The sequence below is a fragment of the Colossoma macropomum genome, unplaced genomic scaffold (genome assembly GCF_904425465.1).
Source record: "Colossoma macropomum unplaced genomic scaffold, Colossoma_macropomum, whole genome shotgun sequence".
NCBI classification, from domain to species: Eukaryota; Metazoa; Chordata; class Actinopteri; order Characiformes; family Serrasalmidae; genus Colossoma; species Colossoma macropomum.
Window position 1 is genome coordinate 32,857,066 of NW_023494785.1, and position 17,399 is coordinate 32,874,464.

Here is a 17,399-nt window from a genome sequence, read left to right on the forward strand (position 1 = left end):
ACGATTTGTTAACACATGATGAAAAAGGTGAAGAGGAGAGTGTTGGAGAATCTCCGCTGAACTCACATCGCTAATGATTAAAACTGTATATTTGTTTAATTTCTATTACTTGAGGTCCAGTTTAATCTATTCACTTCTTAGAAATTCTTAGAACAACAAAGTCAAATTAAACATTGATTTTTGCAAACATCATTTTCATTCATTTGCACCACAGATGCACAGACAAAAAAAAAATCACATTTAAAACTTGAATGTGCAGGTTTGCATATGTGAATGAAGAGCATGAGTTCATATGAAGGTGCAGAAGTGGGACTAAAATTTTTTAGATATTTCATGCAAAATAAAAAGTCAAAATAATACACACACATGTTGGTATTACTGCTTTTGTGAGGACCATCACTTGTGTAATACTGTACTATGATGCTAATCCTACACCTAAACCTAACCTTAACCCTAATCTTAACCTCAGTAACCAAAAAGCAAATGTTTGCTAGTTATTTTTATGAGAGTTGAACTGATGGAAAAGTTAGCAAAGGACCAGCAAAATGTCCTCAATTGAAAACATAATGTTCATGTCTTCCTATCAGCATGAGGACGTTTGGCTTGGTTGAGGCTAAATACAGGAACACAAGTATGTATTTTTGAGATATTTCCATGTTCTGTATCTATATTCTGCTGTACTACAACAAATACGACTCTAAACTTTACCAGAGAAACCAAAAAGATTTTTTTTTGGAAAGACATGGGAACCTGGTCCCCGCAAAGCACCAAATACACACAAACAGACACAAGGCAAAAAACACCAACAAAGGATTTACACAAAACACTGTACGAATTCACACAAATACACATAAAAAAACACCAAACAGAACAACTATGACACCTCCCAGAATAACCAGCATACATGGAGAGAAATGCAGTACAGATCTTTTTAATGGGTATTCACATATATTGTATAGATACAGATATGTACATAAAGTTGGCAGGTGAAGCTAGTTAAATCTAGCTAGCGGTTTATGGGTTTCTAGAATAACACAGCAGCTTAAAGTAGCCTCATAGAGGGAGCACACATTGTCAACACAAACATGTTTGATTCGTTTCAAAGTGTCCTGACTGTGTTGTATCGGTTACAACAATATGGAATACACTCCACACAAAGAATTGAGATTTGCAATTCTCTACATTTTTTAAAACAAACAAAAAAGTTTGTACAACTACATACTACAATAACAGGACAATATTTATTTATATATATGTGGACATTGACTGGATGCTCACACATGGAGAAGACCATTATCAATCAGGAGAGTAAAGCTCCTGTCTGGCTAATCACTAGAGATCAATAACTAATAAACAGTAAGACTTTGTTAGTGAAAAAAGATGCCTTAACCTCTGGATTCACAGCATTAAAAGGAGCTCTTACAGGCCCTGCCAGTCCGGGACTCCTGTTGTAAGGAAGTGCGGGCAGTCCCCGGAAATCACTACTGCACTAAGAGCATCTTAAGATCACCCATAAAACACACTGAGGTATTTCCCGTCACAGTATCAGATCTCCATATTAGGCTGGGAAAACTGAAGGAGAAGGTCCCCATTGCATCAGTTTGGGAAAACCGTGGCCCGTCTTTGCTGTGACAGGTGCCATGTTTAAAACAAAATGGCTCCTTTCTGCATGTCTACAGTGTCGGCTAATCAGCTGATTCTCCATTGGGAAACTAAATAACATTTAATGATAATACACAGTTAGTCACCTATAACCTATAGCTACAATTTGCAATTATTGCAATATATTATTTTTCTTTTTCTCACTATTCCAAGGAAGCATTTTCTCAGAAATGGCTTTATTACTTTAGTTTCTTCTCTTTTCTTTATTATTCTGGAAGCACTTGGTCAAATAGACCTGAATATTTTCTAGATTTTTCTATCTACTGTAAAGAAACACAGATTCGTAACACTCATGTATATATCATATACAAATGAAACAATGTGAGGTAAAAATTAATGTTTTTAAAAATAAAAACAATCATCTTTGAAACACATTCAAAATATCAATAAAACAACAGGACATCAACAAGGACAAAGACCAACAAACCAGGAATGCTCTAGAGTTGCCGTATATAGTCTTAGAATCAGCATATTTACTTCATACACTGATCATCATTTTTATTTCCATTAAAAATATCTTCTTTTTTCTGCACACATATTTACAAACAACACGTGCGCGTGAAGTATGCTTCCAGCATCATGAGTCTGAGTGGAATATTGCACATTTTGCATATACGTGTAGATGGGTGACATCACCATTGCAGATTAAAACAATTCCTCGCCTGTTTTAACTTCAGTTTCACCCTAAAGACCATGACAGGGACTGAACACTGAGCATGCATGATGGGGAAATGAAATAAAGACAACTTGGAGTTTTGGACTTACTTGAGGGCATTATGGCATTGGTGGTTTCAGATTGTACAAGCAATGTGCAGGAAAAGAACATCTGGACATGATGTATGAAGGGAGCTGTGAGCATGTCAGTAATCAAAGCATTAAAAAAAGGCTAAACTGAAAAAAAACAAAAGAGCCATTAGCAGCATTCAAACAAAAATAGGTCTTTAGCTTCCTTAAGGTTGGGCAATGTGTATGTTTAGGAGATTACAGGATTTGCAAAACAACATATAACTATCTGCCGAAATATGTGAGTATATTATCGACTTACTAGACTGTTAACCTTAAACCAAAATAATACAGTTTGAAAAATACTATAATTTAATGCTTATAGTTGAAGAGTACACTAAATTTTGCATTAACATGTTATTATCTCATGAAAAAAAACTTGCATAATGTTTATATATTATAGTGTATTCATTGCATTAAAATGACTGGTGTGCGTTGTTCAGTCCAAAAGGGAATATGAGGAATATTAGGAAATTGAAATGTGAGGATGAGGTTAATAAAATACGAGTTATTTTGACTTCCTTCATACTTGCAGCATTCTTTCTATTCTTTCTTTGGCAGCCTGTTTTATATCTCCGTCTACTCATAACAATGGTGTGAGGAAAAATAGCTACGGTATATTAACATACACACATACTGTTCTCTAAGGCTCACAACTTAATCTGGTTAATCTGCATATTTGAATCTATATTCATTCAGCTAACCTCATAAAAAATTCACATCGGTCCTTCGGTCACAACCCACTCTTTTCTTCTGTAATTCTACTAAATACAGTACAGAGTACTTATCTTCTCCAGGACAACTACTATAGGCATGCACCTGAAGCTGTGAGCGGAGAGGGTGAGGAGGCGGAGCTTCTTTCTACATTCAGGAACACTGGGTGGTTATTGCTATGGGTTTGAGTGTGAGACTGAGCTTCGGTTCGCACACACACACACACACACACACTGCACACATGGCCTCCATCCTGTCTTCCTCTCCTCCTGTTCTCCTGTCCTGAGTTCTAGCGGTTGTGTGTTCTTTTTTTTTACGCACTCCTGGCTACAAAATGGAGGGGATGGGTGAGCGGCAGCGGCGCAGGGGTCCGGGGGCCTCGTAGGGGTCATAAGGCGTGCTGGTGATGGGGGTTAGACGCAGCGACGACCCCGCCATTCCCGATATGTTGTTCAGGCTGCGAGATTTCTCGTAGCCCGTGGCTGCCAGGCCAGTGTTCGTTTCGAGCGAGGGCGGTTTATTCATGGAATTGTTTTTGGACAGGGTTTACAGTGGGGTTAGTCATTTTGACCAATGTTAGGGTACAAATAAAAAAAAAAAAAAAAATGGGTTGTTTTTGGTCAGAATTCATGGCATAATGGAGATGAATGCACGTTAGGTTTCAGTTAAAGGCGAGGCATGAAATGATACAGCAGACAGAAAGCATGAGTGGGAATATGTGGAAATGTGAATGAACATAAATTTGAACATTTGTGAAGCAGATATGAAATGAGAGGAACTCAAACAAATGTGGAAATAAAAGGCAGGGAGACAGAAAGGAGAGACACAGACAGACACACACACAAAGAGACACATACATACACACACACACACACACACACATACACAGGACAAGACAGGACAAAACAAGAAAATGCGAGTTATGAAATATGTCATACATTTCTTTTCCAACAATCCACAACAAAACAAAATAAGAACACTATATCCTTCATAGCCAAGAACTTGTCAACAGTCCACTGTAGTCCACTGGTTGAAGGAAATACCTGTTGGAAGCCTGGAGTGGGTAAAACATTGTTGGCTCTATAGGGGGCGCTACACAGTGTAGCAAAATACTACTTGTTGTGTTTCGGTCAACCAGGGGAAGAGAAGCAGGCCTACTTTCAGACAGGGAAGGAGGATGCATGTACAGCCACACATCTGACCCCTTCCACCAGCCTGGAGGTTGTCAAGGATGTCATGGCAACCAATTTGCTGGAACATCAGCAACCCCACATCATGATATAGCCAAACATGAAAAATAAAACAAAGTAAAAAATTATACTTTTAGATTATTATACTTTTACTGCTACTCATATTGGACTATCCTGGACAACCTCGGATAGCTTCATAGTAGCCTTATAGCCGTCACACTTCCCTTGACTGTGTGGTCATTACGCCTTCATTAGGTTATCATAGCATTTATGTTCTTAATACATTCTACACTCACTGTCCACTTTATCACAAACTTCTACCTTGTTCATATACAGTTAGAGGCTAGAGCTCATTTTTTTTGTCATCCACTAGCTCTTCATCAGCGGTCAGAGCTGCCCTTGGCTGGATATTTATTGATAATGGACCACTCTCAACCTAGTAGTGCAACACCAGCAACACCATCTGATGTGTCTGATCCACTCGTACCAGCGCCACACACTACCATACCACCACCATGTCAGTGTCACTGCTGTGTAGAGAATGATTCACTACCCAAATAATATCTGGACAACAGCGATCCTGTGGTCAGAAACTGACCAGTGATGAAGGGGGTAGAGATTATGCATCAACAGATAAATGACTTTTGACAGATAAGCAGGACATTTGGTTCCCTAAGGAGCCTTTCAGTGGATGGTTCTTTAGAGGACCATTTGTGTGAATGTGAAGAACCCCTTTCACATCTTAAAGAAGCTCCACATAATATGAAGGTTTTGGAAGAAGTCTTTAAACTGGCAAAGAACCTTTTTATCATGTGAAGTGTCTTTAAATCTTTTGAAGTTCTTTGGCCTAACACATCTCTTCTTTACAGAAACAGTGGTTCGTCTATGGCATCGCTCAACCCTTTTAGTAAAGTGTGGGCTACCTGTAAGTAAGGTGGAGCTCATAAAGTGACCAGTGAATGAAAGTATAGAGTAGCTGTTTGTGATGAAGTGAACGGTGAGTAAATGGACACATTTAGTAAAAGATATCAAGTCAGGTTTATAACTGTGTCATAAGCAGTCAGTCAAGCTTGTCATATTTGGCTTAAAGGGACCAGGCATTCAAGAGAAGTGCAACTACAACAGCTTTTTTCCACCCACATTTCATTCTTTTCTTCCTTTTTTCCTCACTCTCTTTCTCTGTCTTTTCTGAGCTCTGTTAGCTTGAAAGAGTGAGAGCGACATGTGGGGGAACGTGGCTGCATGTTTACCACACAACAGTACACTTTGAGGAGAACACACAGGTAAAGGAAAACAAGAACAGTTCCCTCTTTAAAAGCAGAACACATGCACACACACACACACACACCAGCAATGAGAGGCGACAGGGAGAAGTGCTAAGAAAGGTCTACAGTACAGTATACACCTAAATAATATCAGTTATGTACTGACACACACACACATACACACACACATTTTTATAAAATGCCAGTATATATTTATAAGTAATGTAGTGTTGTGCTAAAGTCAGAGCCACCCTTCATATCCAGTCGAAACAGCCATTAAGTACAAGTTATTACATTTTCAGGAGATATTTCTGAGTAGATTAAATATAAAATAACTTGCATAATAAAGGGAAAGTCAAAGAAAATAAGTGAAAAACTGTTCCAAAATTAGTTAAAAAAATATTAAAAGATGTATAAAATAGGGACTCCTAACAAACGTGCAAGACCTGGTAGACCATCAAAGCTGTCCCCATCAGATAAACAGTACTTAAAACTTTCATATTTGAGAGAGAGGAGAAAATCCAGCTCTACTCTTTCTTCAGATCTGAAAAATCCACAGGTCCTTAGACCTCAACAAAGAAAATGCAAACCAACTTCTAAGACTGAAATTTGAAGGTGTAGAAAAATATCCCTGCAGATTTCTTTGACAAACTGAAAGCACCTCTCCTGAAAAGAATGGACACACCAAATACTGAAAAGGTTTATATTATATTTAGTTGTTGAAATATATTTCTATATACCTAAATATGTTTTCTGCTTCTTTTTTCCTCACACTGAAAAATAAATAACTTGTACTTCATGAATAACTTGTACATTCCACCGGAAATCAAACAAATAGAGGGTTTTCTCTGACTTTTGCACAGCACTGCGTGTAATTCTCTCTCTCTCTCTCTCTCTCTCTCTCTATATATATATATATATATATATATATATATATATATATAATAACAATGGGCCTCATTCACCAACCGTTCTTTAGAAGAAATGTCTTCTTAAATCCCACTTTCACAGTTTTTACGAAGATTCTGACATTCACCAGTGTTTTCTTATTTGGGAAGAACACAATCTACACACACTCAAGAGCACAGAGGTGTGAACAATTCTGTGGTTTAAGAACACATCATGAATCTGACGTAGGCTTTTTCTTAGGGCCTTTCTCAAGAACACATTTAAAAACAAACTTATGAAGATATTGGTGAATGAGGCCCAATGTTCTAAGCCTAACCCTAAACTTAGCTCCAACCATAAGCTCAGTAACCAAAAAGAAATCTTTTACTCTTTCAATTAAAAATAGAATCATGAAGCTTTTTATAATTAACAAAGTACTTTGCAAGGACATGACCATTTAGCTAGTCCTGATATTGTGAGTTTTCTTAGAGTTTCTTACATTTTTGTCCAGAAAATGTACAAATGTACAAACACACACACACACACACACACACACACACACACACACACAAACACACACTGTAGAGCGATGTTGCACTTCTTTACATTAGTCCAGCACATCTCTCTCTTTCTCTCTCTCTCTGCAGCATGGCTGCATTAGTAGGCTGAGAGAGCTTTGAAATATACATGAGGGCCCTCAACTGAACCACCTAACTGACTCAACCATACATCTGACACACACACACACACACACACACACACACACACACACAAGGACATGCAAATCCAAGGTCACACATGTTCACAGACATTAAACACACAAGACGTGTCACAGATGACACATAAGGGTATCAAATATGAGTGTATGTATCAAACATAAAGGGGAAAATCCCCAACAAGCCCACATACCCTAGAAGCCCACCTGCACTTTTGATATGAAATATTTTCAAAATGGCTGCACTTGCAGTACTAAAGAAACACTTTACATAATTGCATGGAACAAAGAGGTGAATAATAGAGAATAGAGATTAAATGCAGTACCTATACAACAGTGCTGCTCAGGCATTAGATATTTTACTACCCATTTCAACCTTTAGATATGCTACTGCCCTTTTGTTCAATGGCAGCCTGTAAAGTCTGGGCTATTACCTAAAAACAAATACTCCAAAACTCCTTTGGTGGTTATATTTATCTGTAGTTATTAAATCATTAGATATAAACTACTGGATTTGTGTTTTTTTATTTTATTTATTTAAGATTAGCAACTGTTTACATGATGGGCTTGCATTGTGTGCTGTCACAGCTAAACCTTACAGACTTGCTAATTCTACTTCAGAATTAATCAATAAGATATTTGAAAATGGAAGCATATATGCACATCGCTGTTGTCGGAACAAAACCTCATATTTCCAAAATGGTAACTTTACAGGAGAAAGAGAAAACATACTTTACTTTTAATGTAAGTCAATAGAACCAATTTTTTTTCCAAGTAATTTTGGGCCATTTCTTTTAGTCCATTCATCATGAAATTTACACACAATGTAAAGGCCAACAGGTACTTTCAAATTATGTTAAAAGCTGAAAAACGACAAAAATGGAGCTACGAGGTTTTATTCCAACAGCAGCGATATGTTTAAATCTGCTAATCTGCTAATTAAAAGTCACATTTCTCTACATTTTGTTCTTTAAAAAGCTGTAAGTGTGCAAGGCTTATAAAATACATTGAAGCGTTTACAACTAAAAACTGAACTACAGAACTCCAACTTTCAAGCATGTGCAGCTACAGTCCAGTACAACGGACAATAATAGACAATAAAACAATAACTGGGCTTACTGGGATTTTCAAATAAACTTCAATAAGCTTGATTATGCTGCAGCCGCATGCAAAAGTTTGGGTGCCCCTGGTCCAATGCCGTTTCATTGATTTTCTTAGTGAAAATAAGTAAACATATCCTCCACAAAGAACACACTTCTACAAATTTTGAATTGAATTGAATTTAACATGCTTGAAAGAAAAATAAAACATAAAATATGGCTAATGCAAAAATGTTGGCCCCTTTTTATATTTTATGTTTTATTTTTTTCCAATATGTTAAACTCAGCAAATAAACAGAAACACTCTAAAGACTCACAGTAGACAAATGCTATATTTAAGTGTGTTCCCAGTAGAGGATGTGTTAACTTCACTTTGAAAATCATCAAAACATGTTTGGCCCAGGGTGTTCTAACTTTTACATATGACTGCAAAAAAAACAGTAGTCTTTCATATTATAAGCACTATCACTATAAACTGTTAAGTCCATCTAGGTGGGCTTATTGGGATGTTTCCCTTCTCAAACTTTAATAAAGCACTTAGAACAGTCACATACAGATATGGAACATTTTTAACGAACGACACACGTACATGTCTGCATACACACACACACACACACACACACACACTGTCTAATGTGTCTAAATTAAATTCCAGTTGCCGGAGGAGGATAACTGATGTGGTTTTACAGTTTTGTTTTTGTACCTCACTACAGACTGACCCAATTTATCCTTCCTTATTTTCCCTGCTTGATTTCTTCTTCTAATTGATCCCCCTTTCCTCTCTGATGTTTGAGCAGACAGAGATTTTGGGAATGGAAAACCCTTCTGTCAGTGAGTACTGTGACAAGAAGAGTCACAGCTACTCATTCTAAACCTGAAGGGCCAAAGTGTTGTTTAAGGCAGACAGCTCTAGGCAGTGAGAAGTGAAGGAGTGAGGATTGAATGGATGGACTCTGTCACGAATATGGAGGGATGTTTGTTGCCATCACTAACATCAATTTTATAACAAACCTGCTCAAACAGAGAGGAAAATATCATAATTTGACTTTAACGCCAGGACAAATACTCAACATAAACTGTTTAAATTAAAATGCCTTTAATGCGGAAATCTTTATTTCTAACCTAAAGTCCTAAAGGTAAATACACCTAAGACCTCATGCATACCTGGAGGACTATGTATTAAAAAACAAAAAGTAAATAAATGGATTCAACTGCAACCCAAAATGACTCACAGTAAAATGATTAGTGTTACATGAACTAATTTGTAGTTTGTGTTACATTTGCTTATTTGCATTTTAATTTATTTTTCAAATAAAAATCAAAATGCAAATTTTACGAAGCCCTGCTGGTGACATCCTGTATTACTAAAAATACTGCGTGTCCATGGCTTAGTAAGGTGTGGGAAAAGATAATCAAGTCGTGGCCACGACTTAGTAAGGCTTGGGAATGAGATCCTAACGCGTGGCCACGACTTAGTCAGGGCATGATCTCATTCCCACGCTTTACTTAGTCGTGGTCAAGACTTAATTATCCCATTCCCACGTCTTACTAAGTTGTGGCCACTCACTAGGATCTTGTTCCTACATGTTAATAAGGCGTGGCCATGCGTTATTTTTATTTATATGGGATGTCACCAGCAGCGCTCCGTACAAATTGACTACTAACTCTAAAATACTTGTGGGATCACATTGAAAACCTGGGATATTTTCATTTAAACCTGAAAATAAACAACAGAAAGTTTCAGAAAGTTAAAAAAAATTATAACAAAGATAATTTATGACTAGTAAAATGAAAAAGAAAGATTCAGATTCTGCACTATTTTTAGGTCTCTACTCAAATTGAAGCAAATTTGTAACACTGACCATATTCAGTCTTTGAATAACAGAAAAACTTTGTATTCAAACAGAAAAGAATGCAAAGAAAAAGAATTTTCACTAGAGGTCTCAGACTTTTGGACCTCACTCTAGAATAACAGAATTATACTGTATTACAATACTGTAAGTATTACAATAAATCTGTTCCATGATGGCAACTATATACTATATATACTGTACTTAAAAAAGCACAAAGTGAGGTGCATAGTAACAGTATGGAAAGGTAAATACCTGATGTACAGCATATTAAATACCTACCAGTGGCCATATATAGACTGCTGCTATAGTATTAGCGTATTAAATACCTACCCACAGTCACACTTTAGAAACACTGGCACTGCACTGGCGGCCTGGAGATGGATGGAGAATGAGATGATTATTAGTTACAGAATGGAGAGGAACAGTGAGCAAGAGAAAGTGAGCGACATGGAGAGGAAAAGGAGGTCTGCAAATATCAAAGCCAGTTTTAACATTCCTACAGTGCTAGCAGTCTATGACATCCACTACACTGCGTACATATGACCTTTACAGATACAGTGTAAGGTGTTAGACGGTAATGGTAAACTGTATTATGTCAGGTGGTAAGGCATAAGCTGAGTGAGGTTAGGATGTAATAAATTCTCAAACCACTAGTGTTTAAGTAACACTAGTAATATTACAGCATAGCTTTGAAGTAATGCAGACATGGATGATGCATGCATTGTTATGCATTCATGTCTTCGATTAAGTAATGGTTCTGTATTGTTATGAAGGCCATATGTACATGGAGTCCTTAGCAATGCTGCCCAAAGACGACTGCTCCTGCAATTTGTCAGTGTATTGATCTATGGGCAGTTAAAAATGGACAGCGTTCATATTACCCACAATTAAGTTCTATTGATCTTGCCCAGACCAGAACGCAAATCACTGCGGAAACAGTGGTGTGTTCAGTATGCGGAAATGTGCAGTTTGTAACATGAGACCCTTTTCTGACACACAAACTCTATAACTTCAGTCTTTTAACCCACTTAAATGCTAGTCTGGACTACAATACCACAGTTAAATGGGTGTTTAAGTGGTTAGTCTCAGGAAGGACTACACTAACCACAGTACAACTGTTTCTTTTAAGTCTCGCTATAGGACTTGGCAATGTGATGTCTTGATATTATGCAGTGATGTTGACTGTTGGCTGTGAAGCTAATGACACTTATATAAAGCTAAGGAGATGATTAAGGCAAACAGAACAATTAAATTTAATAAATGAAATGTTTTGCCATTTTCTACTCTTCGACATTTGTTTTCTACTCTTTTCTAGAGTAATGGCAGTGCATAAATCGAGTAGCCACTTCCATCTCTGTCATTTATACAGATATTTTTATCCCATGCCAAACATTCAAAACATTACAGGCATCCTGTGGTAAACTGGCATTACCCTCCGTCCCTCCCACTTTCAAGCTTTCAAGGTTAAATCTTGAAGATTCATGAATTGTTTGGATCACTACTAAGAAATGATGGGCTAATGTCTGAGAAAATGTTAATGTTAGTCTTTTCACATTTTAAAGATAAATGGCAGGACGGTCAGTTTGTTACATTATACAATCTATATCCACAAAACAGCAGTTTATTCAGGAGGCTGAGGAATTTCCTCCAAATACTCTTATTCACTCAGTTCAGCTGCTGGTCCATATGCCAGCATCCTATTATTCTTTTTAGACCAAGGACTGCTGTGTCTCTTGGGGAAAGGTCTCTGTTATGATATGACTAGGCTTGTAATGCTAGCTGATGCTGAGACATTATAAAGACATTAGAAAGCTTACAAGGACTTTGTCTGAGGTGAAAATGCTTAGCCAGGCCCAGACCATCCCTTGGGTTTTATGGGCCCATTCCCAGAGGCCCATGGGCAATTAAGACACATTTTAAACAGCTGTTTTGTTGCAGTGAGCTAATATTAGTTATTTGAGTAGACTTTTGAGTAGACTGAATTTGAAGCTCCAGATATTCAAAAGATGTGCCAAAGGAATCTGTAAAAGTAAGACCTGATACTTCAGCAGAGCAGAGAATGGCCATTTCCAAAGCCAAATATAATACGACAGCCAACAAAGTTAAAGAAACAAGTTGCCCCATCATTGTTGGCAGTCTACTTTCATGCATAAAGTCATCGGATATAACATATTTTGTGCAGCCATGGCAGTATGCTTTAGCTTAGAAAGGTTGATGGTTTGGGTTTTTAAGTTGCAGATTTTTTCCTTCTATATTATGTAAATTTCATCTGTTTAATTTTAATTTGTCAACTTTATTGGGGTAAGTGTTTGCTTGTGAAGAGCCGATGCACGCTTTATAGGGCATTGCTGGTTCTTGGGTTTATGTTAACCTGTGCTCTTGTTAAATGCATGTGTAATTTCGCTATTGTTTTGTCTTGCCTGAAAAAAACAGTATGTGGTTATTATTATACAGCGGTGATGTGCCCAAACCGTGGTTAGTATTCTGTCATTGTGGCACTGCACAGCCCTCAGGTAACCTGCTGTGATGTCATATAAAATTCCCTGACCACCTAAAAAAGGTAGCCAGGTAGGGGCCCACATTGTGCCCAAGGGCCGATAATTTGATTAGCCAGGCCTGCAATCATCATTTGCCTGTTTATCTTACAGACTTTAGATTGACTGTCCTTTCGATTTAAACTTGTGTAAACAAGTCACATACAATGTAAACAAGTCATACTACAAATATTTGCGGTGTTTTAATATAGTAAGGAATAGTACAGTAACAGTGTCATTAGTTTGCTAAGTACCTGATGTAGACTTGCTGTGTTCACTAAAAGACTACCTATAGCGAAATATGCCAGTAACTGAGTGGAATCTGACACTAGCTGAGCACAACATACATCTGTAAACTATACATGGGCTTGGAGTGACTTAAAACTTCTAATCTATTTAAAAGAACAGGCACTTATGCCACACACTGGCTATGAGTTTGTATGGATACACGTCATGATCAGGTTAATTTCATCCAAATTACGTTATTTGGAATCCCTCTGAAGTTAGTTAAGACACACCCACTTCTCATGCGATTCAATTTTAAGCATGACAAGCCTGAAAGACCACAATAAAACAGCATCTCTTTAAGCTCTCACACTGTGTGTGTGTGTATTTGTAGCAAACAAAGAACTACCATGGCCAAAATGGCAGAACGATCCAATAATGTAGCGCAACGTGACGTCAGTTCCCAAGCCCTATAGTGAAGCTGTGCTAAACACTGAGCATCTGAAAGACTGGCTGTGATATTTGTGAGACGGCACCATGGAGATACACAGTGCACACTGTAGTGGTCATGCTGAGGTCAAAAGGTCATGCAGCCAAACATTTTATACAGATGTATAAAGAAGAAAAGAGAGAAAGAAAGAAAGTTTGTGGGATGTAATGGGTGTGAATTGATATCAAACTATACTGCTAGAACTGCAAAAAACAGCTCTACTGGAGCCTTTATAAAAAAACTGAAACACTGTTTCTGCAGTCTGTCTGGCTAAAATATAAATGTAAAATGTAAAATATGTGAAGATATTATGAAAATATGTACTGATTTAAATTGCAATACCATGATATTTACCTAACCTTTTATCAAGTTTTAGTTATCATGGTACTGTATTAGAAAAATACACTACATGTACAAGATAAACACAATACTGTGTTTATTTTTTATGTGCAGGTTTATTGTGCAGGGTAAAAAGGGAAAGAAGGCAAATGGACACACAAACACACACACATACACACACATACACACACACCAAATTAAAGCTGAAGACAATAGAGAGTGTAGAGACAGGAAGAAAGAAAGTGAGAGAACTCACGGTAGAGAGCTCATGGTGTAGAGTCACAGTTTTAATACTGCAGTCTGACTGGAGTCTGTGCCGTTTCATACATTCATGCCCAAATCAGCACATGCACACGCTTAAACACACCCAACACACACTCACGCACACATTCACACACAGTAGGGATGCACAGCACATGAGCAGACCACTTTAACAGCCAGAGCAATATGCATGTATGTGTATGTGGTGCTTGAATGGATATTCAGCCAAACAAAACACCATACTGTATGCATTTAAAATGACCACACAAACTCTCTAAAAAGCTACTAAACTGTCCCTTTTAGGGTACAAATGCTGGCTCTGGGGTGGTAGCCTCAAGGGTACCTTATCAGTACCTTTAACTAGGAAGAGGAATATTTCATACTCCATGTTTTTTTTCATTTTAGGTTCTGTCTTAAATCCGAGGCTTTTTATTTCATTTTTCTGTTAAAAGAACCAAGTTTTAAAAATTTAAGCCTGTCTGCTGGTACACATTCATTTAAGGTGCACAAACGGACTTTAAGGACCATGTTGTACCTTTCAGGGTGCATTTACGTTGCTTGTACCTTGATTTGTTTCTGACAGTCCACACCTTTACCATAAAAAAAGAAAGCTTAAAAAGAATGAAATGATATTCACGGCACCAGCCAAATGTCCCCAGTGTCCACTTTATAGTCCTCACACAGCAGGGTAGGGTCTCAAAAATGGACCCCATGAAAATGGTAAAATGCACATATATATATATATACATGCTTGCCTCTATCTCTTTCTACAGCTCTTTTACTTTTTCCAAAAAAAAGTTCCATTTAGGGTGAAATGTGAGGACCTGTTCTAGTTTGTACAGATTTTTCTGTCATTTTCTGTCATTCATCCTATCATTATGAAGACTTCTGGTCCTCACACCAAACACGAACACACACACATACACACAAGCACACATACACATAGTATAGAATTAACATACATATATATATATATATATATATATATAATTTTAATTATATATAAAAAGCTGGTATATGTATTTTGGCTTGCTCTGGAAATTAAAGTGGGACAGTAGGAGAGCGCATGGCTGCTTCATCCTAATTGACATTGCTGCAGCTGAGCGAAGGGCCAGGCCTGGGCTTGGGGTCAGGGTTTAGTTGGGGTTTCGGGGGGTTTGGGTTCAGGAGCTTCTATGTTAAGAGGGGTTGCGCGTTGCTGCTGGATGGCTGTGCTATTTGGTCTTACCTTCCCTCTGTCAGTCTGTCAGAGAGTCTGTCCAAATGTCCCTGTGTCTGTCTGTCAACCAGTCAGCCACACATCAGTGTGTGTTTACACCTTGCACACAACTCACAACAACAGCTAAGACACACCTATTCACACATACACACTTACAAACACAAGTACAGAAGGCCTTGGCTTCACCAAGCACTGAAGAAGTGTGGCCGTTTGAGTGAGGTCTCCTGATTGCGCCACGCATCTCTGTGTCTCTCTCCTCAGGCTGATTGGTAAACAATGCAGAGCATCTAAAATGGAGGTGTCAAACTCAAGACCCACCTCATTTTATGTGGTGTGCACTGACTAAAGGAAAGTAATACTGATACACAGGGAGCGGCACCGAAATTTTCTTTTTTTTTTTTCACAATACAATATTATAACTTACATCGACTATGTGTTTACTTCTCAGCCAAGCATGTGTCATTGGTTGCACTGGTCACAAACAATTGATTATCAACCTCGATTGAGTAGTTCAAGATTTCCTAACTTGAGATAAGATGGAGAACATAAAAAGTAATGGCTAAATTAAGATAGATTTGCTTCTGTAATATGAATTTGTGAAAAATTATCGCTATTTTCACATGTTGCCAAATCCCATCATTCTTACACTTACAGCAGAATGTGACTGGCAGCACACAGAAATTAAAACGTTGCCACGATGACAGCTTTACTGGCAAAAATGCATGATTATCAGAGGAGAGCTCTAGCAATAATTGCTGTGCCCAAAACTGAAGGCAGCTATCTCCATGCCTTGCTGCCTGTGTTGACTCATAAGTCAGTGCCTTAGAAGGCAGCATTGTCTTTGAGTCAGTGATGGTGTTTTCTGTTATTTTTTCCTAATCGCATCGCTGCTGACACAGGGGATTATGGGATATGTAGGCAGCACAGGATACATCAATGCTGCCTTCAAAAACAGCCAAACAGGGGAACCTTAACAGGCAGCAGTTTATACACACATTTGATTCGGACATTACTGGGTGCCTCCCTTCTTCAAAATACTGTCCGAGTAGGCAGCATTTATTACGTTTCAGACAGCCATTGATTCCTCATTTCAGGGGTAAAAAAGAGGATGTTCTGTGCTTTATTTATTTATAGTTATAGGTATAATATTGGTTAATGCTGGACAACAGTTTAGTGTTCATATCTCCCAAATCAAAAATGAACAAAATCAACATCCATCATAGCTTCACTGAAAACAACAGAATATCCGGCTTGCCTTTGACAATCTACTGTAAATATGTCTCAGTATGTGCTAATGTCCTCATGTAGACTAAAGAAATATGAATGAAAACACACTTACTTTGCTCTGCTTTAAGCTTTAGCTCAGCTGTAGTCGCTTTTCTCACATCTCCGACAGAAAACGTTTACTCAAAAGTGGAACAGTTTCTTGTAAAACGTCTCTCAACGCTTGACTTTTTAAGAGGCTGAAGTCAGCTTCTCATTCACCAGCGTCTTGTTCATATTTTCTCATTCCACCTTAAATGGTGCCTGAGGCACCAGAATGTAACTGCCGCACCATTTAAGGTGGACAGGACAAATCGAACAAGAAACTGATTCCAGCTTTGCGACTTTATAGTGTTCCACAGTTTCTCATTGCAGATTAAACGTATCAGGAAACCAGCTGGGGTGCTTATAAATGCAAGTCCATTTGCCTCTAAATTATCGATGTTTGCCTTAAATCTTTCTCTTTAGCAGTTTCATTAGCTACTGGCTAGGCCAGGGTTAAAGGTTGGTGAATTAGCAGTTATACATTAACAAGTGTTAAAACTATGATACAATAATCAGCAGAGCTTTATTTTACTGCAAAGGAAGATTATTTTATTTTTACCTAAAATGTAATTCTGCTGTGGAGACAAACAGGGCAGTACAAGAGACGTATGTGGCTCCAGAGCCGCATGTTGCCAACCCCTGTGCTAACAACTAAATGCAGCATTACTGTGAACTCAGATCTTTACTTAGGACTAAAGGTAGGAAGTTTCTATAATACTGCCCCAGATATCGAAAACAGAACAACTTTTGGAGAGTGAACACAGTGGTGATAAACTGCATGTACCTTTTTTTTCGTAAAGAAGTTGCGGCAGACGTAAAAGAACAGAATTTCTGTCATGACAAAGTTAAATAT

The 17,399-nt window shown here is 37.8% G+C and overlaps 1 protein-coding gene across 4 annotated transcripts in view; it reads right to left on the reverse strand.

Moving 5' to 3' along the window:
• Positions 1-3,224: 3,224 nt before the first annotated feature.
• Positions 3,225-17,399, reverse strand: part of kcnc3b (potassium voltage-gated channel, Shaw-related subfamily, member 3b) — a 76,386-nt gene continuing 62,211 nt past the window's right edge. For 3 of the 4 annotated variants that reach the window (XM_036591218.1, XM_036591209.1, XM_036591226.1), the window contains one exon: positions 3,225-3,641. In XM_036591218.1, the coding sequence (XP_036447111.1) occupies positions 3,487-3,641 (155 nt within the window). In that variant the 3' untranslated portion in view covers positions 3,225-3,486. Of the gene's footprint in view, positions 3,642-7,549; positions 7,560-9,884; positions 9,898-15,679; positions 15,710-17,399 lie in introns of all 4 variants that reach the window. The other variant, XM_036591245.1, reaches the window with a different exon arrangement.